Consider the following 25,459-nt stretch of genomic DNA (forward strand, 5'->3'; position numbering starts at 1 on the left):
GATTTGTGCTTCTGGTTGTATCATACAGAAGAGAAATGTTTTCAGTTTCTAGATAACACATATCCTGTCATTTCTTGTACTACATTTAGTTCTTTAATCCAAAAGGTTTTTATTTAGTACTGTACAAATAAGTTTGAAATTGACTCCGCTTCTCTTTCACCTCAAAGAGAACATGTTTTGATTATATATTTTGCTCAGTCAATATGAAACAAGCTAACATGGATAAATTGTTCCAAATAAATTTTCCTTTAAGTTAGCATGGATTAATGGAGCACGTGTATTTTTGAACAGCCATTCCAATCACTCCGTTGCATTATCAGATTTTGTTTCATAAGAACTTTCCCCCCATTTTCAAACATTTGGATGGCATATATGGATTTGTATGTGTAAATTAAGATGGATTTGGTGATATTTATTATACTATTAACACAAGGTAACAGAATTACCCCTCCCTCTCCCCTATTTCCCCCCTTTTTTCTTTACAAATTTGCAATAAACTTTTTTCCAAAAAAATCCCATTTTTTCTGCATTTTGCTTGCCATTGTTCTTTTAAATTTAGATATAATTGTATACATTTTTAAAACCAACTTTCTCTGAGCATTCTGTAACAAGAGATTTTTGAATGGAATTTTAAGACAAGGAATTCCATATTTTGTTAAAAGTTATTCTCTTCTGGGTCTTATTTGGAAAGATGGAAGGTATGTCTGATTCAGTAGATTACTGCTTGATCTTAAGAAATTGTGTGTCCTTGGTCTATCCAATCCTTAAAATGAAGAATGTTTTGCCAGATTGAGCCATTAAGTACTGTATATGTTGTAGTTGATTTCCTACAAATTGATTAGTCAAAGGTAAGAGGAAACATTTCTGGAGCAAGTTTTTGAAAACACATGCTCCAAACTTTAAGCATGGCTTTTGTAAACATAAGGTTGGTTTCCTTAAAAAAAAACAAAAAACTGGTGGGGGTGGGGAATACTTTCTGACACTTAATTTTGTAAACAAGAAGTGATTATTTAACAGAATGCTGGCACTTGCATTGTGCATTACTTACCAGCTTATAAATCTACACAAATGATCAACTTAAAAAAGGTAAAATACATTCCAGGTTAGTACCAGGTAATTAGTGTATAAATATGTGGTTGAGGTCTTAAAATAAAAGGCATAAAAGTCAAATCCTAGCAGTATGATTCAGAAGATGTTCTCAAACAGCATTTCTGTCATTCATTTTTAGGATTCGCTGATTATTTATGGTTTCCCTTTTCCTCTGGCAATAATGAAAACTGCTTACTAACTTCCCCAAACTTGTACCAGAGTTTACTATTAATAAAGGAATGTACTGGAATGACAAACTAATAAGCTACAACTACGTATGTAGACAAAAGCTGATGACACCTTCACAATAAAAACCCAATACAATTCAGTTGATCACAGTCAAACACGGCTGTCCACTTCTGTTGAAACATTCTATTCCTATTACACATTTCATTCTTCACAATGGAACAATCAAGCAGATGTTTCCTACTTTTGAAGTAGAACAGGTGGCTAGACAGAAATAGTGTGTGAATGGGGTGTAAATGTTAGAGTGTCAGACTGGGACTTGGGAGACCAGGGTTCAAATCCTACTTGGTCATGAAGATCACTGGGTGACCTTGGGTCGGTGACTGCCTACCAGCCTAACATACCTCAAGTGGTTATTGTAGGGATTAAACTGAGGAGCTGGGGGCGGGGGGAGCATGCACACCACCTTCCTGAACATTTTAAAATTATTTATAATTAAATATAATAATTATTTATATACTAAACCACTGAGCCTCTTGGGCGTGCCGATCAGAAGGTTGGCGGTTCAAATCCCTGTGACGGGGTGAGCTCCCGTTGCTCGGTCCCAGCTCCTGTCAACCTAGCAGTTTGAAAGCATGTCAAAAAGTTCAAGTAGATAAATAGGTACCACTCCGGCAGGAAGGTAAATGGCGTTTCCGTGCGCTGCTCTGGTTTTGCCAGAAGCTGCTTACTAGTCATGCTGGCCACATGACCCAGAAAAACTGTCTGCAGACAAAAGCCAGCTCCCTTGGCCAAGAAAGCGTGATGAGCGCTGCAACCCCAGAGTCGTCTGCGACTGGACTTAACTGTCAGGGGTCCTTTACCTTTACCTTTTTTAATTGCATAAACACCTACAAAGTGCTATACAACATAAAACAAAAAGCCTTGCCCAAAGTTTTACAATCCAATCCAGCAAAGAAAAGAAAAGAAAGGAGATGTGGCGATTGAACACTAAGATGGAAGGAGGCACACCAAATCTAGACACTTTGTGATGCAGGATTTCAAAATACTTCATTTAATCATATACAAAAACTAGTGAAATTATTTTCAAAGGCAGCTGCTCCAACATCAGAACTAGCACAATACCAACTGACTGCAGCCTAAATACCTTCAGACCAGCCATGTTAAGAGCACGTTCACATTAGTGGTTAGAAACACAGCAAGGTCATCTCCCCCCCCCCCAAGCTGCTTTTCAAGCTGCATTTGCAATGAGATGTTCCCATTAGAAAGGGCACAGGGACGTCTTCACTCGACCCCCATGACCTTTTCGGTCTCCCCGCCTCTGAAACTCTCCTCGAACTCCTATTCATCAAACTGTCATCTGCGTCTGTGCGACAGCAGTTAAGGTATGTTCACATTATTCTGCATTTGTTTTTGTTTTTTTGGTTTTTTTAAAAATGGATTGAAACTGGTTTGTGGCAGGGAAACACCACATCGAACGGTAGTATTTGTCAAGAAACTCCAGGATCAATACGGATTGCAGCTAGCGGCATGTAAATTTGGCTTCAAAGATTAGCAGTGGTAGCGCACCGGATGGGAAGCAAACAGTTCTCTTTTCATATCTAAGGCTATGTTCACAGAAGTCAAATCATCGACCAAATTGGGAATGCAAGACTGCTCTAAGTATGCCGGTCTAGAGAACTGCTTTGATCCAGTTTCTGGTTTCAAGTTCTCTTTAACCAGTAATCTCATTTGTCCTTTAAACTTAATCTTTAATGTTCTCCTTGCACCGTCAGCATTTTTATAAAGTGGAAGCTCAGGACTAATTGGATTTGTCAAACAAACCCATCACAGTGTAGCAGTTTTCTGAAGCAGAGCAACTGTTTATGGCTACCGTTCCCTCATTCTGGGCCAAACCCTATTAAAATAATGGCATTGTTTCGACAGAATTTTGGCTTTAGTTATATATCATGGAGATACGATCAAACGTCAGGGAGAGAGAGAGAGAGAGAGAACACGCATATGTGTGCATGCATAAACACACTCTTTCCTTTGTCTGGGTTCCTGGGCCTTTCCTGAAGCTGTAACTATCCAAGATAAACAATAAAGAAAAGAATGCCTTCAAGGATAGCATTGTTTGGTATTTATTTTCTTTACTATCTTACCCTCTATTAAATAGTTAATTACCATAGTCTCTCTCTCTTATAAAATCAAAGAATCATCCTCCCAGCCAGCCCGGTTGAAGCAAAGTTTCCACAATGAGACGGTGACAATATTATACCTTGAGGAACACATTCACATTGGAGACTTACGAAACATTTGCAAAGGGAGCTATTTTTAAATACTGTATATTCTGGCGTATAAGACTACTTTTTAATCCAGGAAAATCTTCTCAAAAGTCGGGGGTCATCTTATACGCCGGGTGGAGAATCTGCGGTCGGGTTTTTATCAAACTCTATATTTTAACTGGAAAAGTTGGGGGTCGTCTTATACGCCCAGTCGTCTTATACGCCGGAAAATACGGTAGATGCATTCTTATAGGGAAGCAAAATCAAGGAGGCTGAATTCTAGAGCATTTAGGAGGCAATAATCCAAGTCCTCATTACCTCCAGCCAATATTAAAACATGCAAACACACCACTCTGCAAGGAAAACCCCACACTTGAGTGGGACATAACTCAACAACAAGATCTGGCAATATGTTCAAAACGTTTGCCTTGCACATCTTGCTAGTTCTCTTGTGGTGAAATGTCATCCAGCACACAGCTAGAGATGTGACCCAAACTGTAGGATAATAAAAGAAGTCCAATCTTGTGCAATTTAAATATGCAGTGCATTTTGAAGCCCGTGTTCAATTTATGCTAAAAGCTGAGCATTAAAAAACAAAAAAAGCAGCAGCAGACGAAAAAAGAAAACAAGATAAGTGATACATTACCAAGCTTTTGTTCCATTTAACTCTGCAATTTGGTTTGAAAAAGCGCATTTCTTAAACAGGAATGCCCAAATGCTCACATATAACTTACTCAGAACTGCATCTGAACCATGCAATTATGCTTCATTTGCTTTTCGTGGATTCTGTATCTTTTCAACCCTGACTATGATTCAAAGTATGTTTACTAAAAAAATTAGCAACTAGACTAGTTCTAGTTCTCTTTCAGAAGCTACTAAGGATTAAAAAATCTTCCCAAGGTAAGAGCGAGAGGTTATTTCTCTCTCAATTTCTACTTGAGTGTTTTAACAGAGATATGACAGCAGACCCTAGGACAAAACTGGCAAGTGATTTGAATTCTTGGCATAGTCCACTTCAGTCCAAATTTTACAAGGTGTCCTGCCACAAATTTAAAGGTCTGTTTTTAACAAAACAAAACTAAACTAAAATCTGAGGCAGAGCAAACCAATGGCTCTTTTTCAAAGTTAGCAGTCCTCCTGACCTTAAGGTGAAAAAATGTACTGTAACTTGGCAACAACCCATGTTCTCCTGGACCTATCCCTAATGAAACTACCTTTGGCTGTATATACACCAGACCTTTAAAGCACATTCAAAATACGTTTCTTCTCCCAAAGAACCCTGGGAACTGTAGTTTGTTAAGGGTACTGGGAATTGTAGGTCTGTGGGGTATGCATGAACTACAATTCCCATAATTATTTGAGGGTAGGCTTTGAATGTGTTTTATAGGTATGGTGCATTACACAGTCCTTGTCCTTTTCTATGCTGTGTTGTGTAATGGATCTGTGCAGCAACCGTAAATCCTATTATGAAACCATCCTCAGATTTATGGGGTTGACACGGTGATCACATTCTCCAATCCCTATGTAGACAAAACAGCGCCAAACACACGGAAAGCATAAGCAAGTCTCAGGGAAACCCCAAGTTTTTCAGAAGTACAAAACCCCTTAAATAAAAAAAAACCAAACCTAGGCATGTTCAGTAACCATAAAATACTGACTGACTGTTGGGGGAGGGAGAGGGGGGAAAAACACGAGAGGAAAAAGAAATGGTACTGATAGAGCAAGCTTGGCTGGCTCCTTGAAAAGCACTACAACCTTCTGTTGCCGTTCCCAGTTGTTGCATTGAATTCTACAATGCAGTCAGTTCACACAAGGCAATTACCGGTATGTTAAGATTGAGCACAATGAACTTTGATTCCCATTCTGCACACTTGTTTGCTGGTATAGTGGTTCATAAGGTCAGACTCTTCCTTCGAATGTTTAAGGAGGCTCTGCAAGAATAAATTAAATATGTCCCGGAATATACCTAGAGCAAAATATACCCGTGATTGGGAGGGTAGGGGAAACTGCTATGTATCTTGGTGAAATCCCCCCTCCCCCGGGCATTAAAATGTTCTAAATGAGATGAATTTACAAATAACTATTAATTTAGAAACAGCTTTTGGTAAATATCTTTAAAGGCCAGAACATGCCTTTTACATCAAAAGTAGAGACTTAAGACTATTTCTTACCAGTTGGCTTATTCACTCCAAGGAATCCAGCTTTCCCCAGAGTCTTAAAAACTTGGTGTGCTGGAAACTGTCCTTCTTCTTCCCATTTGTCCACAAATGGGTTGATTTCTTTGTCAATAATCTGTATTTTGAAAAGTGGGGGGAGAGGGAGAGAAAAGAGTTTGGAAAGTTAAACTTGTGCTATTTAGCCTGGCTGAGTCCGATTAGCTTCAGTGGGCCTAAATAGGCTTAACACCAGGTGCTACAGCTTAAATGAGACTGTGGCAGGGTGTGTATGTCAAGCTCTTAAACTGAAGCAAACCACTTTGTTAACTCCCAAGGGCAGCTGACTTTTCCAATTCTTGGGAGATTTCCCTCATCTTAATCAGGCTTTCAATTCAAATCAACAGCATCCTATAGGCAATGCAGGCTGGTACCCACTGGGGCTGGTAGGGCAAAAGGCAGGGAGCCCCACAATAGATGGTCCCAGAGCCAATGAAAGATAAAGCCAACTTATTTTAAGTTCCCCCCCCCGAGTTCTACAAGGGCAATGTGGAAACTAAGCAGGGGGAAAGTTAACAGGCTCCATTTGCCATAATGGACTAGCCTTCATGTGTTGGCTGGGGCTGATGGGAGTTGTAGTCCAAAGCATCTGTAGGACAACTGATTGGTGAAGGTTGCTGGAGGGCCTGACAAATGGCAGCTCTTTCCCCACTTCTGACTAAGTCCCCTTTGGGGAACCACGGAAATTCACACACTCCTTTGTGAATCCTTTCTGCCCTGCAGGTGTATTGAAGCTGCTTGGAAGTAAATGGAAAAATGGAGGCAGAAAAACATATGAGGTAAGAATTATTTTCCTCATGAATCTTGAAAGGTTCTGGAAACCAAGCCTTACGATGAATGGTTGAGGGACTGTTCACAGTGGCTCAGACTCCCACAAGAGGTGGTGGACTCTCTTTCCTTTGAGGTTTTAAAGCAGAGGTTGAATGATCTAGTTGAGATAATGTATGATCTAGATGAGATTCCTGCATTGCAGGGGGCTGGGCTGGATGACCCTCGGGGTCCCTTCCAACTCTACCATTCTATGGTTCTATTAACATGAGAAGGAAAACTCTTTTTTTTTTGTCTGGAAAAAAAACAATTTATTACAAACAGCTAAAACTATCACAGAAGTACGCAAGTCAGCATTCAGGTTACATATTCAAATGACACACCAAAGTTTGCAGGAAATGAGTTACTGACTCATGTGCAGTAGAGTATATTTTGTCAGTGAACTTGAATCATTTCCTCTGTTTCTGAGGCTAGGTGTCATTGCTTATATAGCCAAGACTGTAACACCTTCACACATGGAAGAGTTCTCAGCAGGCTTGTAAAACTCCAAGGTTACAAAAAATATTTGGGGGGAAAGAATCCTAAGGAGGCACAAAACCCCCATCAGCCAAATGAACACTGGGCTGAGTGGTCACAGAATGCAGATTGACAGGGCCAAAGAGACAGAAAACTGGAAAGTGAGACAGGAATGGCATGGCTGGAAATCTGAACACTCCACACTGCAACAGGTTTCGTGAAATCTGCTTATAGCAGCAACTTGATTTTCAGTAAGATTGAACAAGCCTAATTGCTGACCAGCACCTTTATAGATGGAACGCAGGTGGCGCTGTGGGTTAAACCACAGAGCCTAGGGCTTGCCGATCAGAAGGACGGGGTGAGCTCCCATTGCTCGGTCCCAGCTCCTGCCAACCTAGCAGTTCGAAAGCACGTCAAAGTGCAAGTAGATAAATAGGTACCGCTCTGGTGGGAAGGTGTGCTGCTCTGGTTCACCAGAAGCAGCTTTGTCATGCTGGCCACAAGACCCGGAAGCTGTACGCCAGCTCCCTTGGCCAGTAAAGTGAGATGAGCGCCGCAACCCCAGAGTTGTCCATGACTGGACCTAATGGTCAGGGGTCCCTTTACCTTTACCTTTATTTATATCCTGCCTTTCCTCCATGGAGCTCAAGATGACATTTGTAGTTCTACCACCACATCTCATTTTATCCTCACTACAATCAGTTCATAAACCCTTAGAATTTTCTTCCTCTGACATCTAATAGATAGAAATGTAAGTCTTTTTATCAGAAAGTTACCGGTAATCCTTTTATGTTCAGTTTTGTCATGAAAACTGGCTATGTGCTGAAGCAAGACATGAGACATGAATGCAAAATCATTATCACAAAATAAGTGTGTTTGCTGTTTTTAATCTTTTTCCCCTTACTAGGAAAATAAGCAAATCTCATGGTGCAAAAATAGGCAACCATATAAAGCTTGAAGTAAACACATCTACTTTCTAAACTGTCATGTGTTGACAAATCTATGTAGAGCTTCTCTGGAGATGCTCAGAAGAATACTGTATAGTGTTTTCTTGTAGATACTCCCTATACCACTCCTTTATCACAACATTCTTCAAATGGATTAAACAGACATCTGTGCGAAGTGTTTGCCTTGTAATCAGCACAAACAAAAGGAGTCCTGGGCTTCCTTTTCCAGTGATGGTATCAACTCCTTGCAGGCTTCCACTATGGATATATATAAATATACACATTCCAGATAGATCGTTATTTATGTGTACACGCGCAATGAACTGCAGATTAAAAGTAGCTTAGTAAAGGAGTTTTAGTAAAGACTCACTGCCGGCTGGTGGCTGATGGACTGGTAGGGTGGGAGGCAGGGAGACGAACAGTAGGTGGCGCCAGAGAAAGTGACAGGCAAATCCAACTAATTCTGGTTTTCTCCCTGCCCTATTGAGTTCTACAAGGGACAACACTGAACATATGGAGGAAGCTGACAGTCAGTGCCATCCCTTGAACTAGTTGTAAGGAAGGATACAGGCTGGTGGCGGCTGGCTGAGGTTGGTCAGAGTGCCCTGTTCATCCTAGTGAACCTGCCTCCACAATCAGTGATCAGCTAAATGGAACACAGTATAAAGTTGCTTTCTACATACGTCTGTATCTGGGACTAAGGGGGGAGGGGGGGAAACAGCCACCAGGTATAAAACAGCTGCTCTCTGAAGTATATAAAAGCCAAGAGAGCAGTTAGCAGTCTGAGCAGTTTTCTACATCATGTTTGTAAGCCAGGATAGCTCATAGGTTTGGGCCTAAGGGCTGCATTCACCCTGCCAAGGGGCTACACACCTGCAGAAGGTATGGCCACAAACATTCTTGAACACACTGCCCCCCCCATGCAAATCAAATGAGGAAGAGAATTATTGCTCCTTCCTTCTCATTAAATGAACAATCTGGTGACTGGGGAGGAGCAACGCACATCGCCGCCAGAGTGCTGTGGCTATTTTTTTTTTTTTTTTTTGCTGCCACCATTGCCAAAATCAGTGGGGTCTTTTTGGTTTATGAGGTAGCCTCTGGCTGGGTGTTACTAACCTCAGTTGTAAGGTGTCAACTGGTTGTTTCTTAGGCCAGATCCATGTTTACTACTGTCCCATCTAGTTCTGCCCAGAATGAGTCAAGATACAAAACAATTTTTTAATACGGTAAAAATTACCATGAGATCACATTTGGCCATGTCTGGAAAATAGGTCTGTGAAAAGTTCCATCTGGGGCAAAAGTGGAAGATTCCATACCGGAAAACCAATGAAAAACAAAAACAAGAAGCCCAGAATTGGTGACCTTGTGACTTCACCATGGATGAGTATCTTGACTCTTCATATTACAGTGGACGCTTGGGTTGTGAACGCGATCTGTGCGGGATGCATGTTTGCAACCCGCAGCGTCCATAACCCGCAGTGCTGCATCTGCGTACATGCGCGTTGTGATTTGGTGCTTCTGCGCATGTGCAAAGCGTTATTTAGTGCTTCTGCGCATGCACCGAAATCCGGATGTAACCCGTTCCGGTGCTTCCGGGTTCAGCACGGTGCGCAACCCGAAAACACACAACCTGAAGCGACCATAACCCGAGGTGTGACTGTATATGAAAACATAGGCCCCGTCAGCAGTTGTCCCACATTCTGCACCAGTCACGGCCTCCAAATGGTCATCAAGCACAAACAAATACAGAGTAGAATTTGTGAACCTAGGCTATACAGTATCTGGGATGAAATGCAAACTATTGCAACTTGATAGCATTATCTTACCATAAAGCACTGTAGATTCTAGTACGGTTGTACCTTGGAAGTTGAACAGCCTAGTTCTCAAATGTTTTGGCTCCCGATTGAAACCCGGAAGTGACTGTTCTTTTGGAAGCTGAACATCCGACGGGGCTTCTGATTGGCTGCAGGAGCTTCCTCCAGCCAATCAGAAGCCTTGATTTGGTTTTGGAACATTTTGGAAGTTGAACGGACTTCCGGAACGGATTCCATTCAACTTCCAAGGTACAACTGTACTAGGGTAGCTGGATCACAAACTCTGTCTTATGCTCTTTGCTGCTGCCCACAAAGGTCCATGAAGGCAAAGGATCTCCACCCTCTTTCATCTCAAGATATACTCTACACACTTGGAGCATTAACCAATACTGAAGAGAAATTAACAACCCCACCTTAATGAAATTCTGTGCTCATTCACATGCGTGCACAAGAAAGTGCAGTTGTTCATGATTAGTTATTTGCCACAATACAGAATTATATACAATTCCTACAGCAAAGGTGGTGTTCTCAATCTGAAAAAAAAATCATGCCTACTGGATCGGCTTCCATTAGTTGTAGGAGGAACAAGACATGGACATGCATGGTTTTTATATTTCATTTCTGTCCAACGTTTCTGATAATGGTTAAGATAAAATAGTAAAGGCAGCTGGATACTAATTCCCCTACAACTCTGTTAAAGTTACTTAGTGGGCCTTAATGAAATCTTCCCTTGATCATAAGCCAAGCATGGGGTCATCTATGCAGGACTTTAAAATACATTTAAAATCACCTGAGAAAGATTTTAAAATACAGTCTGGTGACCTTAGTACCGTAATCGATTAAAGGTCAATTTTTAGGTTGCAATGGAAAATAAAAGCAACAACCTTTTTCTTTTCTTTTTTACAATTCCAGCCTCTTGTCCAAAATCAGGTGCTACTAACTGTAGACAGAATTTATGTTCCAGAGTGGTTTAACAAACAACCCTCCTTCCCAGCAATCTCTGGGAATTGTAGGTCTGTGAAAGGAATAGAAATCGCTTAACAACTCTCAGCACCCTTAAAAAGCTACATTTCCCAGAATTCTTTGGGGAAACTGTGACTGTTAAAGTAGAATAAGAGTGCTTTAGCTCTAAGATGCAGATGTAGCCTAATTAATTAATCCCTTAAGTATTATCCGTAACTGTATATATAGCTCCTGTATATATTAATATGACTGGTATGGTGCTTAACTACATTTTGGGACCTAATAAATTGAGCACATTTGAGTTATTATATTAACAGTACCTATAATGCCAGCGGGAGACAGCAAGGAAAAGACTACCTCAAAGCCTCATGACAAAATAATTCATGAAGACTGCTCTTTAATTAATGAGGAGAAAGATAGTAGGAGCAAAGAATGAGCAAAGAGCCAGACATAGTTCTTTAATGATAACAGAGCCATTTTAAAAGCTAATATTAAGATCAATGACTGCCAGAGACAATAGTTACTTTTGCTACTTATAGCGATAATAAAGAGGATAAGCACTTTAAAAGGATCTTTTAAAAGTAATTTCTTGAATTCACTTCACAATACAGCATGTTTTCATTTATTATAAAGTCTGGGAATGATTCTAATAGAAGGCACTAAAAACTGCTTTACAGTACCATCCCTAGTCACGTGCAGAACAATGGAAACCAAACCCCTTAAGCTTCCCATTTTGAAAGTCTAGGGTTAACTCTACTCCAGCTGAGTGATACCCAAGGCCCTGGCTTTAGATAACACAAAAGCGGAATGGTAAGAGGCACCCTCTTACAATGCCAAGAAAATGATGTTTTCCTTTGAGAACCTGGAGTTCCAAATATGGGTAATCTACACCCCTGAATGGGAGATAGCTAAAAACAACTTTACTGGGATAGTATCTGCACTTGTCAACCAAGAGTATAATCCTACATGGAAGTAAGTCCCATTAACTTCAACAGGGCTTACTTCCAGGTTAAGTGGGCATAGGATTTCCACCTAAATATGCAGGTGCTGCATATTAGATCCTGAAGCTGAGGCTCCAATACTTTGGCCACCTCATGAGAAGAGAAGACTCCCTGGAAAAGACCCTGATGTTGGGAAAGATGGAGGGCACAAGGAGAAGAGGACGACAGAGGACGAGATGGTTGGACAGTGTTCTCAAAGCTACCAACATGAGTCTGACCAAACTGTGGGAGGCAGTGGAAGACAGGAGTGCCTGGCATGCTCTGGTCCATGGGGTCACAAAGAGTCGGACACGACTGAACGACTAAACAAACAAAAATATCTTACTGTTGCCCAGCATACATATAAATTAGAGTGAATCACCTGCAACTGCAGTCCTTTTAAAAAAAATCATTTCTATTAATTTTCCAATAAAAACAGCCAATTAACATATCCATCAAATCATAGTAATCCAATAAAAAACAATAAAATAAAAAACAACCAAATTACAATCAAATTATTAATTATTATTTTTCCCGGGCTTCCCCATAGTCTGGACCTTGAAGTATATCTCCAATATCTTCATCCTGCTTTGTTCTGTCGTTCTAATACTTTCCACATTCCGATCTTAACACTTTAGAGTTCTCCGTCCCTGGCTATGCAATTCTCAATCATGTCAGAAATCATAAATCCTTTCATCCATCAAGTACAGCTTTATTTGTATATATACGGTATATTTTTTCCACTATCTATTTGCCAGCGCAGCTTTTCCTGACTTCATTCCAATCTTCCAAACCGGGCTGTTGTCCTAATCTATCCTTTGAAGTTTAATGACGCAGCAAATGCCAAGTTATTTCAATCCAGAATGTTGTCCAAACCTATAAATTAAAATTTATTGACACAATAGTTTCCACATTGTTTGTTGAGCATACTGATTGCGATATTGGAATATAAATGAACTGTATTCCACCGATATAAGTCATTAGGCGATTGATCAGCTTTTCTGGAGACCACACAGTCCCCCCCTCCAGGCTCTAGAGGGGGGGCTGCTAGACATCCATTAAGCCTTCTCTCTCACTCATAATGAAGAAATTATGCAAACAGATGCACTATATGTTATCCCAAATTATTGTCTTAAGTCATTATAAAGTCAGCTAGCAAGTATTTCCCACTTCCCTCGAAGAAGGGATGAATTTTCATTTTTCCGTGCTGCGTCATATTTACAAGCGCCATTTTGTTTCTTCTTTTATCCTTATCAAGTCTTTCAAGTCTAAGCAAAGCTGCGCAATTAAATACTTAATTATAAATAGAAGTCCATCTTTACTCTTTTAAAAAAAAATGGGTTCCTTAATGAGGCTTGGCGTAGAAAAACAATTGTAGATATTGAGAAGAAAACAAAGAATGTACCAATCACCTCCGTAAATCCAAACACCATGATGAGAATCTCTTTGAAGTCCAAGCTTAAACAACAGGGACTGTGCAGTTCTACTTGCAACTGCAGTCCTAATCCTAATTTATTGAATGGAAAAAGCAACAGGGCTGTTGGGCCATTGTGTTTAGACTCTTCAAAAACACAGCATTTCCATACTATGCTGTATAGAGAATGAGTACTCTGTTGTGAATCTGACCCAGAGTGTGCCTTGGATAACCACAAAAGCCTGCAGATTTCACCTGCCATAAAACCTCCCCACTTTTTGGGAATTGCTCTGAGGTCTTAGGTATTCTCTCATAACTTTTTACTCTCCAGGACAGGTTACTTGGGCCTTTCCCCATACAACTATTTATTTATATTAAAAGTTATGTGCTGCTTTCCATTTGCATGATCCTTCGAAAGAGCTAACAAAATATAATCACAATATATAATGAAACACAATCAGATAATTATCATGATGCAGCTGAATAATCTGTCGAAATACTACAGCAAGCCGGGAATAGAAGATAGCACGGTCTTGACTGCAAGACAGTATGTCTATAATGTGGGCACATAAGAAAAGCCAGTGTGGCTTAGTGGTTAGGGTGCTGGACTAGCACCTGGGAGAAAAGGGTTCAAATTCCCACTCAGCCTATGAAGCCCACTGGGTGACTTGAGCCAATCACTGTCTGTCAGTCAAACCTACCTCACGGGATTGTATTGAGGATAAAGTGAAGAGGGGGAGAAGTGTGTATGCTACTTTGAGCTCTTACAAGGAAAGGCAGGGTATAAATTTGGTACACACACACACACACACACACACACACACACACATATATATATATATATATATATATATGTATATAAAAGTCTCCCAGGTCAGAGAGTTCCATCCCCTCAGTTCCACAGCCACTACCCATCAAAAAGGCCCCTTCTCATGCCACAGTCAATCACAGGCTTATGAGCCTAGTATCGTCAAACATATCACAGCAATTCCTTCAAATACCACAAGCTCATGTATCTAAACCTTTTCCACACAGTGTGATTGGTCTAGGAAGGACGTAAAATGTACTTGCATGTATCGTGCCTTTTGTTGTGTTGACAGATTGAGATGACGGGGAAGGGGGAAACGGGGAAACCATTCCTTCCCCAGCCATTTTTAGCTCAGTCCCATCTATGTGAATCATGCCACACATTTATGGAATCACCAGAAACAAAGTGAACTAAAGCAACTCCTACCATGTCCAGTCTTGCTTTATCCCTTTCTATGGGAATCTCAAATTCTGCATTCCTTTGCTTAACCAGAATACAAGCTCTAATTGGACACACCAATGTCCAACTTCACTGGCCTTCTCAAAGATTAATATCGTTGACTGTGGCTTCGCTGTTTGAAGAAGTCACACAACATCCTGAGAGATCCCACCCATCCTGCTCACAACCTTTTTGAACTGTTGCCTTCGGGCAGAAGATACAGGATAATGAAAACTCGAACCACACGCCTTCTGAATAGTTTCTATCCAAGAGCTTTGATTGCACTTAATAATGATCTCAGGGTCAGTAGTAAGTAATAGTAAGCAGTGAGTAGTAAGGAATGAGACAGGCTCTTAGGTTATGCTATGCTTTTAATAGGTTATGTTATACTCTGGATTATGTTATGTTTTAATAGATTATGTTTTAATAAGGATGAGAGTGTTGGAGATATGTGCAAATGTGTATGGTAAACCCGGTCTTTGGGTGTTTGATTTTCGTTGTTGTGTATACTGTGTATATACGGACAATGACAATAAATAAATCTTATCTTCTCAAAGATAATAATGCTAGCATATCATCTTCTCTTTCTTCTTCTTCTGGAATCTAAAATACTTTTCAACATTTTCATTTAGCAGAGAAGTACAATCATAATAAGATTGCAGAGCACCTTCTCTCTCAGTTTGCAAGGGCAGGGAAGATAAGACAAGAGGACAATGGTTTCGGCCAATAGTAGTAATAAACATCCCTTGTGTTTCACTAATGTCCACAGGAAGGTTCTAAGAGGCAAGCCAAAAAAAGTATTATTGTGGCCGAAGTATTATTGAAGCAGAAAGGCTTATTCGGAGTTCAGGCATGTGTTCCGTGACCTGCCTCTGGCACAATTGTGAGTTTCTTTCCCTCCATGGAGATGCTAAAGTATTGTAGTTTAGTCAGATAAGAGTACAGTGGCCTGTTTCACATATCATGGTAAGCCAAACCATGGCTCACTGGGACTGTGCAGGTTCCCAGAGAGAAGTTCAAAAACTGCTCTTCTCCTACCTGGTCTTTCTTTTTCTTTTTAACTTCTGCATTGCACTGAGCTAAGCCAAGGTTTGGCTCATTATGCTGTCCAAACCTGAGCTTGTGCTTAAGATCCCTAACCACACACTATAGCTAAGGTTTCTGGCGCATGGCAACACCTCTCTCTTGCACCTCAATAGCTGCAGAAGAAGTCTGAGATCTGCTGCCCTAGATATCCTGAGAAATCTCTAGTCTTGCTTGCTTGCTTAAAGGCTTGCAAGAAGTGAAGGAAGCAAAATGATTACCCAGTCTCGTGCACTGGTTAAAAGTATATCTGAGGAAAGACAACATGAAACAGAACTATTCCTGTAAACCTAGTTTTTCCACTCAGCGAAAGAGACCAAGATTCCATCATATCCAGATAAGCATCAGCAATATTTGCATGTTCACAGGGAGCAGTAATGCATGTGCTGGTATAATCCAGTGTTCCCAGGCAGGATCCCTACAGTTCCTACTCAGAATAATTAGAGCACCAGAATGTTTAATCATAAGCAAATATCCTCAGTCCATAAGTCTTACCTCCCTCACCTTTTATTTTAAAACAAGCAATGCTGGGTGCTGAAGCAGAAAGATAGGAGACCTGTGGCTGCCTCCTCACAGACCAATCATATACATGTCAACTCAGGAGTAAGTCCCAATGACTTCAAGGGAACTTCCTCCCAAAGTTAGTATAGGATTGCAGCCTTACAATGCTAAAAATACTGCACAGTGTACGTCCAGTCATACAGGAACACATTACTGAGTTAAAATACTGTTTCCCAACCTTTTGAAAGTATTAGGAAACAAAAAAAATTAATAACTGGAAATGCTTAACATATTGGTTAATACTATTTGATGAAATAGTGTAATGTTCTTGTAGATTTTAATGAAACCAACTCCCAAAGCACGCCCAGGGCTCAGTAATCAGGTTGGTGCAGTTTCTCCTTTGAGCCATAATTGTCATCCCACTTGTTTCTAATCCCACCTACAAATTATGCCAGTACTGGAGCAGCTACTCATAATGCTGCCAGCAGGAACATATTTCACCAGCATTGCATTTTCAGCTACTAGTCCGGTCAATATACAAAATGACCTGGGCAAAATTGCAACATAAACGCTATTAATGGCATTTTTATGAGAATTGGGTGTAGAATAACATATTAAAAATTAGACAAAATTAAATGACAGGAACACTGTGAAATCGTGATTTCAAAATGGCCGACCTGCTGTATCAATTGTACTGTATTTCGATTAGTTTTCTAAACTTGATTGTGTATATCCTATGTTTTTTAACTGTTGTTACCAAAGTCAGGGAAAATAATACAAAGTTGTCATTGATCTAGTTATTAGGCTACATAATTTCTGTATTTAAATGTTTGCTAAAAACAACAAAGTGAAAGCAATGGTACATTGAAACAAGGTCACAATAAGGCGCTTGAACCAGAACTTTTATTATGTATTACAAATAACGAAAGCAGACATCAGTCATCCATATCATCTTCTATATCAGAACAATGTTCAATCAACAACACATTTTCACAACCAATGGTCTGGCACTGACCACAAGCTGTTGAACATGGAAAACTATTTTTTTTTTTTTGCACGTGCAACGGAATGTACAACAACCAGTGGTGCAGTTACAGTGGATAACTTTCAAAAGACTTTCAGGTGCAGGGGCCATGTCTGACACCACAGGGTGAAGCTGGTTGTCCTCCTTTATCATCCAACCCCAGTCATTAGGTCGTAAACCCTCTTTGTGGCATGACCATTCCATTATCTGGTAATATGATCGAAAACTATGGAATTTTGTTGCAGATGTAGTTGGTGGTAGACGTTCTGGTGCAATGAAAGAGTTTGCTGATGTTACTTTGTCCACTAGTATGCGATGTCATAATGTTCCACTAGAAGGACAGATCCTGAAGCTGAGGCTCCAGTACTTTGGCCACCTCATGAGAAGAGAAGACTCCCTGGAAAAGACCCTGATGTTGGAAAAGATGGAGGGCACAAGGAGAAGGGGACGACAGAGGATGAGATGGTTGGACAGTGTTCTTGAAGCTACCAACATGAGTCTGACCAAACTGCGGGAGGCAGTGGAGGATAGGGGTGCCTGGCGTGCTCTGGTCCATGGGGTCATGAAGAGTCGGACATGACTGAACGACTGAACAACAACAAATGTCACCCTACGTTTCATGCTTCTTCCATTTAAGGCAATGCAGCAGCGGACCACCATCTAACACGAATTGATCACTTCTTGGAACGTATTCGGTACTACAACTATTCTGTTTCTGCATCACATATTTTTTGATAACATGTACTATCTGTGGCTTGTCAGCCTTCCTAGGTATAGAGCATGATTTGAACAATCAAGGTGGGTATGAGCACAATTCATACTGCAGCACTTCTTCAAAATTTAGTTCACCTGTGTTAACAATGTCCAATAGCCTTTGAAACAGCAATGCTGGGTCAATCGTTCTTTCTGTTGTAATTTGTCCAGGGAAACGGGAACAACGGGCATGCTCCCTGCTGGCCCAAACACCCCCAGCCGAACTGCCGGTCAAACTTCAAAGCCCTGGAACAGCAGCAGAAACCAGAGACCTTGCTTCAGAAAGCCAGGCACTCTTTCTGTCCATTTAGCAGCAGAAGATGCACCACAGAGGCTGGCATGAGCATTATAGTTAAGCATTTATTAGGCGAACATGAGGACAAAAGAAAGCACACGTGCAGTCACCTCCATGTTCGGAAAAACGAAAGAGAAAGTACAGACTGAGGAACGGAAGTTCCCAGCAGCACACTGGAACACTATACAGACATGTGACAAGCTCCCATCCTCAGTCTGTTATTAAGGTGGAATGGGAATTACAACACTTTCATCATCTCCAGGAATTTTCAGTGCAGCAGAGAACGCTAATGTTTTAACTTTGTCAGAACGCTTACATTTATATGCAAAAACTTCTTGGTCAATAAGTTTAGCTACAATGACCATACCAACTTCTTGCAATTCATGCACATTAACACTTGCCAAATCACTTGACTCGGGTGTTAATGGCGAGAATGCTTGCAACTTGCTCAATACCAGTTGTGAATCACTTTTGTCTCTAATCAGCCTTGCACTAGATAGTTCCTTGTGTTGTTCACTTAATGAATATGACACATTGGTAAACTCCTGCATAGCTAGATTATACCCTGACGATACAGGCAATGATAAAGACCAAACTGCTCTCTGAATGCCAGTCAATCCACTTCCTCTGGTCAAACCCCCTGTAGTTTTAAGAGAGCGCATCAGACATTGTTCGATTACTAAGTCAGAACCCAATCCTGCCCAGTACCATTCACTTCTGCGTATCACATGAAATCCTTTTTCAAACGTTGCAGAAACAGTGGCATTTGTTGTTGGCAACAGAATTATATTCTGCAAATATAGGTATGCTGATTTCAAGTAATTATGGTGACCCGCAGCTGCGAAAATGGGTAGACACTGATGTATGGCATCAATAAGCATTTTCCATGAACCAGTTCTATCTGCTGTGATGAGTTTTCTAGCAAGATCAACCATATTTTGATACTTAAGCCATAGTTTACTTGTTGCTGAGTTTGCTTTCAGTTCACTCTTCTTTGCATCCAATGCACAGCTTATGTGTATCATAGTCTGTGAAGAATCTCTTCTTCTATAGTTTTGTTACAGGACACTAGTGAATCATACAGTGCAGAAGCTTCTTTTAAGACCTGGGGGAATTCTGAATGTTCTTCAATTATCTGCAACATTATTTCAGCACTTAAGCATGAATCGAGAATCAAATGTCCACGAAAAGCTCTTGATACTGATTTCCCATTTAACATATGCACTACTGTATTTTCCCCATAAATCTCTTCGAGGATTTCTTTAAGGCCCGATCCTGCCATGAGTGTACCAATGGCCCCAAGAAGATTCAGGAGAGTATGAAAGGAACCAAGCAATAGAATGATGTCCTTGAGAGCACTACCATCACATGATGAATGAACTATTTGTGATGCTTTCCAAAAGAGTGGCTGATCAAATGTTATGATAGTTGGTATATTGTGCTTAAGAGCTAAATCTTGTAGGTATGTTAAGGTAGACAGGATGCAAGTCATTTCAGTGGGCTTCATATCAATGATAGGTAGGAAAAGTACTGATGATTTCTCAACTTTCTGGTTGTTTTGGTTATTATGTATTAAGTGCATCATTCCAGACCAGCCAGGCATTGGTTGTTCAAAGTTCCTTGACAGTTTCCACAGCAGATCTACTTTGACATTTGTGGGATAGATATCAGGCAATATTTTAAACTTAATGCCTCTGAGAGTACTGGATGCAAATTGATATTCATGAATGTTGATAGATGCAGCAGCTTTTAAGTCACAGCTCAATATATTCTTTCTTGGAATACAACAAGAAAAGGTTTTTGCTGGGGTTATTGCTGCTATCATCCCCATACCATGGAATGTGTTCTCACCAACAGTGTAAGAATATTGTGATCAATATTGTCGGCAGCTAGAAGAACGTGACTGTTTTCAACATTTTCTAATATATCAACAATTAAAAAACATAGGATACACACAATTAAGTTTAGAAAACTAATCGAAATACAATACAATTGATACAGCAGGTCGGCCATTTTGAAATCACGATTTCAGTGTTCCTGACATTTAATTTTGTCTAATTTTTAATATGTTATTCTACACCCAATTCTCATAAAAATGCCACTAAAAGCGTTTATGTTGCAATTTTGCCCAGGTTCCAGCTTTTTTTCCTGTAGATTGACCGGACTATACCCCTTTGTCTCATAGTTCTGGACCCTGCACCAGAGCACGGCTGCTTGGTTTTTAAAGGGTGTCTGCATGGCACTGTGAACAAAGCATTGCCACCTCATGTTATCCCTGTTCAGCTTCAGGACTTTTTTTTTCTTTTTTCAGAACTCAAAGCCCAACTTAAAAACTCAATGAAACACCCGTGCAATTTCCCTAGGTGTAGATAGCCTGCTATGCTACTATCCTGCGCTATGGCCTATGGAGATTGTTCTGGCCAATGTGGGGACCTCCAGAAGTTGCTGGACTACAATTCCCATCATCCCTGGTTCTTGACCATGCTGGCTGGGCCTGATGGAAGCTAAGAGCGGAGGCTGCCAGGACAAGGAAAAAGCCCCACTGCCTTTACGGCACCAAATGGGAGTCTGCAGCCGGTGACAGTAGAACCACATCTGCACCATACATTGAAAGCACCATGATCCCACTTTAAACAGTCATGTACCCCCCCCAAGGAATCCTGTGAAATGTAGTCTGTTAATAGAGCGTAGGACTCGAGTCTCCTGATCCTATCCCAGATCTACAACACCCAGGGTTCCCCGGGAAGAGAGAATGACTGTTAAACCACTCTGCGAATTGTAGCTCTCTGAGAACAGGGGGTCGCCTAAGAACTCTCGGGAGTCGGGACCCTTCACAAACTACACCTTTGGGTGGGTGGGGAAGCCGTGACTGGCTTAAAGCGGTACCGTGTTGTTTTCAATGTGTGGTCTGGATGCGACCTTGAACTCAAAAGGCACCGCGGCTGCGGATTCCAGCGCCCAATTCACTGCACACAAAAAAACAACAAGAGGCGAGGCGGAAGGTGAGTCCGAGCCGCCCCGTCCCGCAATACCTTTCTCAGAGACGCCCTCAAGGCGAAATGCTCCTGCGTGTATATTAGGTGGTCTCCGGGGGGGGACCCGGCCACGGCGGCAGCGCTGCTGCTGCTCCGGCTGCGAGGAGAGCTTCCTTGCGCCCCGCGCAAGAGGAGCAGCGACTTGGCTCCCTCTTTGCGCCTTAGCGCAAAAACCCAGCGAGAGGCCATGTCCGGCAGGGCCGCTAAAGACCATGCGCGGGCTCTTCCGCGGGGAAGGACCGCCTCTCGAAGCTGGCCCGCCTCTCGAAACCCCCTCCCACCTTCGCCTCGGCTGCCGCGAGGGCGCTTTCCGTCGCTTGGGAAAAGGAGCTGTGTCAGCTTCAGGGACCGTCGTCGCATCCTTAAGGTGGAGCCTTCCCTTTGCAGGTCCCTGCAAATAAACAACAGCGAAAGCTGCAAACACTGTATTTAATTATTCACAAGCGCTTGAGTCGCTTAGCAGATTTGTATGGGGAGGGGTGGGCAGCATTTCTGAAGCAGAAAAGCCTGTTTCCCCTGTCTTGTAATGCAGGCATGGGGGGGGAGTGATATTGGGTTGTTGTTTTTATTTTGATTATAGATTTTGTGGTTTTATATTTTGATTTTGTTCTATGAACCGGTATTGGGCAGTATATAAATTCAATTAATAATAATAATATAACAACAACAACAACATGGACTAGCAATGGTGTGTCTCAGCAGCTTCTTATGTGACCTGGAGGCATCTTGGAAGAGGTATTCTCTCTTGCGTAAGAAAGGGAACAGAGAGGATCCCTGTGTTGTGCTTGCTTAAAGTACTACATTAAGATAGTCAGTCAGTATATCAAGTTTGTATAAGTCTATTAAAAGTACTTATTTTCTTTAGAAATCTCCAATTCCATACTTTTACATCTTTAGGCTGTAATCCCTTACTCACCTGGGAGTGAGTAATCCCTTACTCACCTGGGAGAATTCCATTGAATTCAATGGGGCTTATTGGGAAGGACGGTGGCTCAGTGGCAGAGAACCTACCTTGCAAGCAGAAGGTCCCACATTCAGTCCCTACTGGCCAGGAAAAGCTCCCTGTCTGAAATCCTAGAACCGCTGCCTGTCTGTATAGACCAGGCATGTCCAACCAGTAGATCGTGATCTACTAGTAGATCCCTGGCTGATCCTGGTAGATCACGGGATCCTTATCAATTGTGGGATTAAATGAAGCTTACCAAAAGTTAACAAATAAAAGCTGAAGAAATCTGGGCAATCCTACCCCCCAAAAAGCTCAACAACTCCGGGCAATCCACCCATCCCATGCATGCTCCTCCTCCCTCCAATGACAATGGGTGGATCACTGCCAGTTTTTTTATACTGGGAGTAGATCCCAATCTCTTGGGAGTTGGACGTGCCTGGTATAGACAATACTGAGCTAGATGCACTGGTAATCTGGTTCAATACAACAGTTTCCTATGATCCTGTGGGACTTTGCCGTTAATCTTGTTTAATTTCTGTTTAATTTTTAAATTAACTAAATTTTCAATCGTGGTCTGGGGAGAATTGAGTCTGCATGTGGATAGGCAGTGCATAACCAAGGAAAATGTAGCCTTCCTGCTGGTAAAAGCTTCCACATACCTCATTGAACCTATTAATTAGCAGTGCAAGCCTTCTGTTTTACTCAGAAGTAAAGCCTATTCAAGTTCAATAAAAGCCCCACTGCCTTAAATGGCTCCAGTAGCAGTTGGTGGGGGTGGCACAGGCATGGCAGAGTGGCTGACCTGCATTCCAAACACAACATCATGGCTGGCTTCTGAGAGGGAGAGGCACTAGGTGCAGGGAGCGAGGTGGGTGACTGGAGATAATGGAAGTTGTGGTTCAAAAACATCTGGGTTCCCAACGTTGAATGAAGAATGCTGTCCTACGTTGAGGTGTGCGTGTTTTGGGTCCTGGGAAGGGTCTTCTCCACTGTGGAACCAATGTGTCAGGGGTGGGGGACTTTTGGCCCTCCAGGTGCTGTGGAACTTCATCTCCCATCAACCGCAGACAGCATGGCCAATTGTCTAGGCTGATAGTTGTAGGGAAAGGCCATGGTTCAGTGGTAGAGCAGCTACCTTGTAAGCAGAAGTTCCCAGGTTCAATTCCTGGCATCTCCCAGGTAGGATTGGAAGAGTCTCCTGCCTGAAATCCTGAAGAGTCTCTTCCAGTCAATGTATACAATACTGAGCTAGATGGACCAGTGGCCTGTCTTTGTGTGAAGCAGCTTCCTCTGTTCCAACAACACACAGAGGGCCAAAGGCTCCCCAACCCTGCACTATGTAGAATTAACTCCCAGTGGAGATCAGGCATGCAGTAATGGTGTGATATTTCCTACACTGACATTTCCTAACTCTTCAGAACAGTTTTTGCTGGTTTGATTACTGTGGTTATTGCAACCATGCTATTGTATAGTTTATTTACCTGTTTACAATTGCTTTTTGTTGGTTTGGTTTTAATCGGATTTTGGGTCACCTGTTGTGAACTGCTTTAATATATTTTTTCTAAACAAAAAGCAGTAGATAAGGGTTTTTTTAAATAAATGAATAAAGCCGATTTAATCTGAAGTACAGTAAATTGTTTGCAGCAGTCCAGGGTGGTGGAGGCTTGAAGACCTGCGATAGTTTCTACAGCAGGGTTCCTGACTCCTGTGTCCTAGAGCTACTCTATTAGTATAGAAGGCAAGCTTTTTTTAGCCACTGAGAAAAAGCCTTCTCACCCTTTGTGCTGATTGGAGCCAATCAGAGTGAAAGGTGGTCAGTTAGCCATTGAGGATTGCTTCTAAGGTCACTTTGGAGAAAGCGCATGGGAAGAACATTGAGGAGCTGCTGTTCTGCTGCTCCAAAGCTTAAGCGTTTAGGAACAATGAAACCAGGTTCCTCAGTTTCAAGGCAATAGTGTGCAGGTTCTGTTATATACAATGGAACTTCAAGGGGAATGTAACTTAAGTCACTCTGAAGAAGATATTGGAGCAATCCGAATCATTTGCCCATGTATGTGCATAGAAAATAGGATCTAGTTGAAAGCAACATGTGGAGATCTGCACTGATTATAGCAATGCATCCATTATTATTATTATTATTATTATTATTATTATTATTATTATTATATAAATATAATCTTAGAATGTTCTCGTTTTATTGTTACTATTTATTAAATTTCTTTACTGCCCTTCCCCTGAAGTTCACAGGGCAGTTTACAATATAAAAACATTTAAAGGTTGTATAATCTTAGAAGCGTGGTAGTGAGGTGCGGCATGGCTGTGACTACCATGAGGAGCATAGCTGTCAAGTTTCGGATTTGAAAATAAGGGATCAGCAGCATCACCTATCCCAGGGACAGTCACATGGCAGTGGTGGGTGGAGCCAGAAGCAAAAGTGGGCGGCACTGGTATGAACGCGCGCAGTAGGCTTACTGTATTTTGGAAACGCTGCCTGTGGGCTACAACGCCTGTAAGCGCAGGAAATGGCTCCCGCTTGCTTTGAGGCTGCAAGGAGGCGAGGTCTTCCCAGTCCCTGGCCAGCAAGGGGAGGGAGAGGAGCTGCTTCCTTTGAAAAAAATGGGAAATTAAAGGGATATAAAAAATAAGGGATAGCAGCGGGAAACTGCTTGAAATAAGGGAGATTCCCGGGGAAAACGGGATACTTGACAGCACTGATGAGGAGCCCCTGCACTTCTGAATTTGCCACCACACTGCTGACCAAAAAACCTAAAACCCTCACATAATCATTGTACTTCACCAGATGTAAATGAACTCCTATTTTTATTATAACAGTGCTATCATGGTGTTCTCACGGTTACGGTTCTATTTTCTGCAGAGAGAAAAAGAAGCCTTTCACCAGTGGCGTAGCGAGGGCGGGGCGTAGGGGGCAGGTTGGCCCGGGTTCCAGGGGAGGGGGGTGACACTTGGGCCATCCCCGCCCCACTGGTGGGCCCCGAGCCAGCCACAGAGCGAGGCCGCTCCACCCTGCGACCTGCCCGGCAGCACCGCTATGGGGCTGTTGTGCGCGATCGGCAGCTCGTGGGCCGCCGCTGCTCCCACGGCGACCTTGCGAGCCACTGAGCGATTGGCGGCTCGTGGGGCTGCCGCATGCGGAAAGCAGCACAGACTTACGCCCGCCGCTTGCACTCGGCAGCCCCACGAGCCGCCGATCACTCAGCGGCTCGCAAGGTCACCGTGGACGGAGTGAGCATGCACTGGATTTCATGCATGCGCACTCCGTCCTTACGTTGCGTTGTGACGTCACGACACAACATCACAACGCCCCGCCCTCAGGGGGTGCCTCCGTTCGCCGCCCAGGGTAGCGAAGAGGCTTCCTCCGCGCCTGCCTTTCACCATGCATCTTAGCATTCTCTTAACCA

The 25,459-nt window shown here is 42.1% G+C and overlaps 1 protein-coding gene across 1 annotated transcript in view; it reads right to left on the reverse strand.

Moving 5' to 3' along the window:
- The window catches only part of LOC117055974 (probable acyl-CoA dehydrogenase 6), a 61,280-nt gene extending 39,826 nt beyond the window's left edge, over positions 1–21,454 (reverse strand). Inside the window, exons 1-2 of the mRNA XM_033165945.1 lie at positions 21,092–21,454; positions 5,714–5,834 (exon numbers count right to left, since the gene is read on the reverse strand). Coding sequence (XP_033021836.1) covers positions 5,714–5,834; positions 21,092–21,454 — 484 coding nt within the window. The remainder of the gene's footprint in view (positions 1–5,713; positions 5,835–21,091) is intronic.
- Between the last annotated feature and the right edge of the window lie 4,005 nt (positions 21,455–25,459).

Source organism: Lacerta agilis, chromosome 12 (genome assembly GCF_009819535.1).
Source record: "Lacerta agilis isolate rLacAgi1 chromosome 12, rLacAgi1.pri, whole genome shotgun sequence".
In the NCBI taxonomy this organism is placed as follows: domain Eukaryota; kingdom Metazoa; phylum Chordata; class Lepidosauria; order Squamata; family Lacertidae; genus Lacerta; species Lacerta agilis.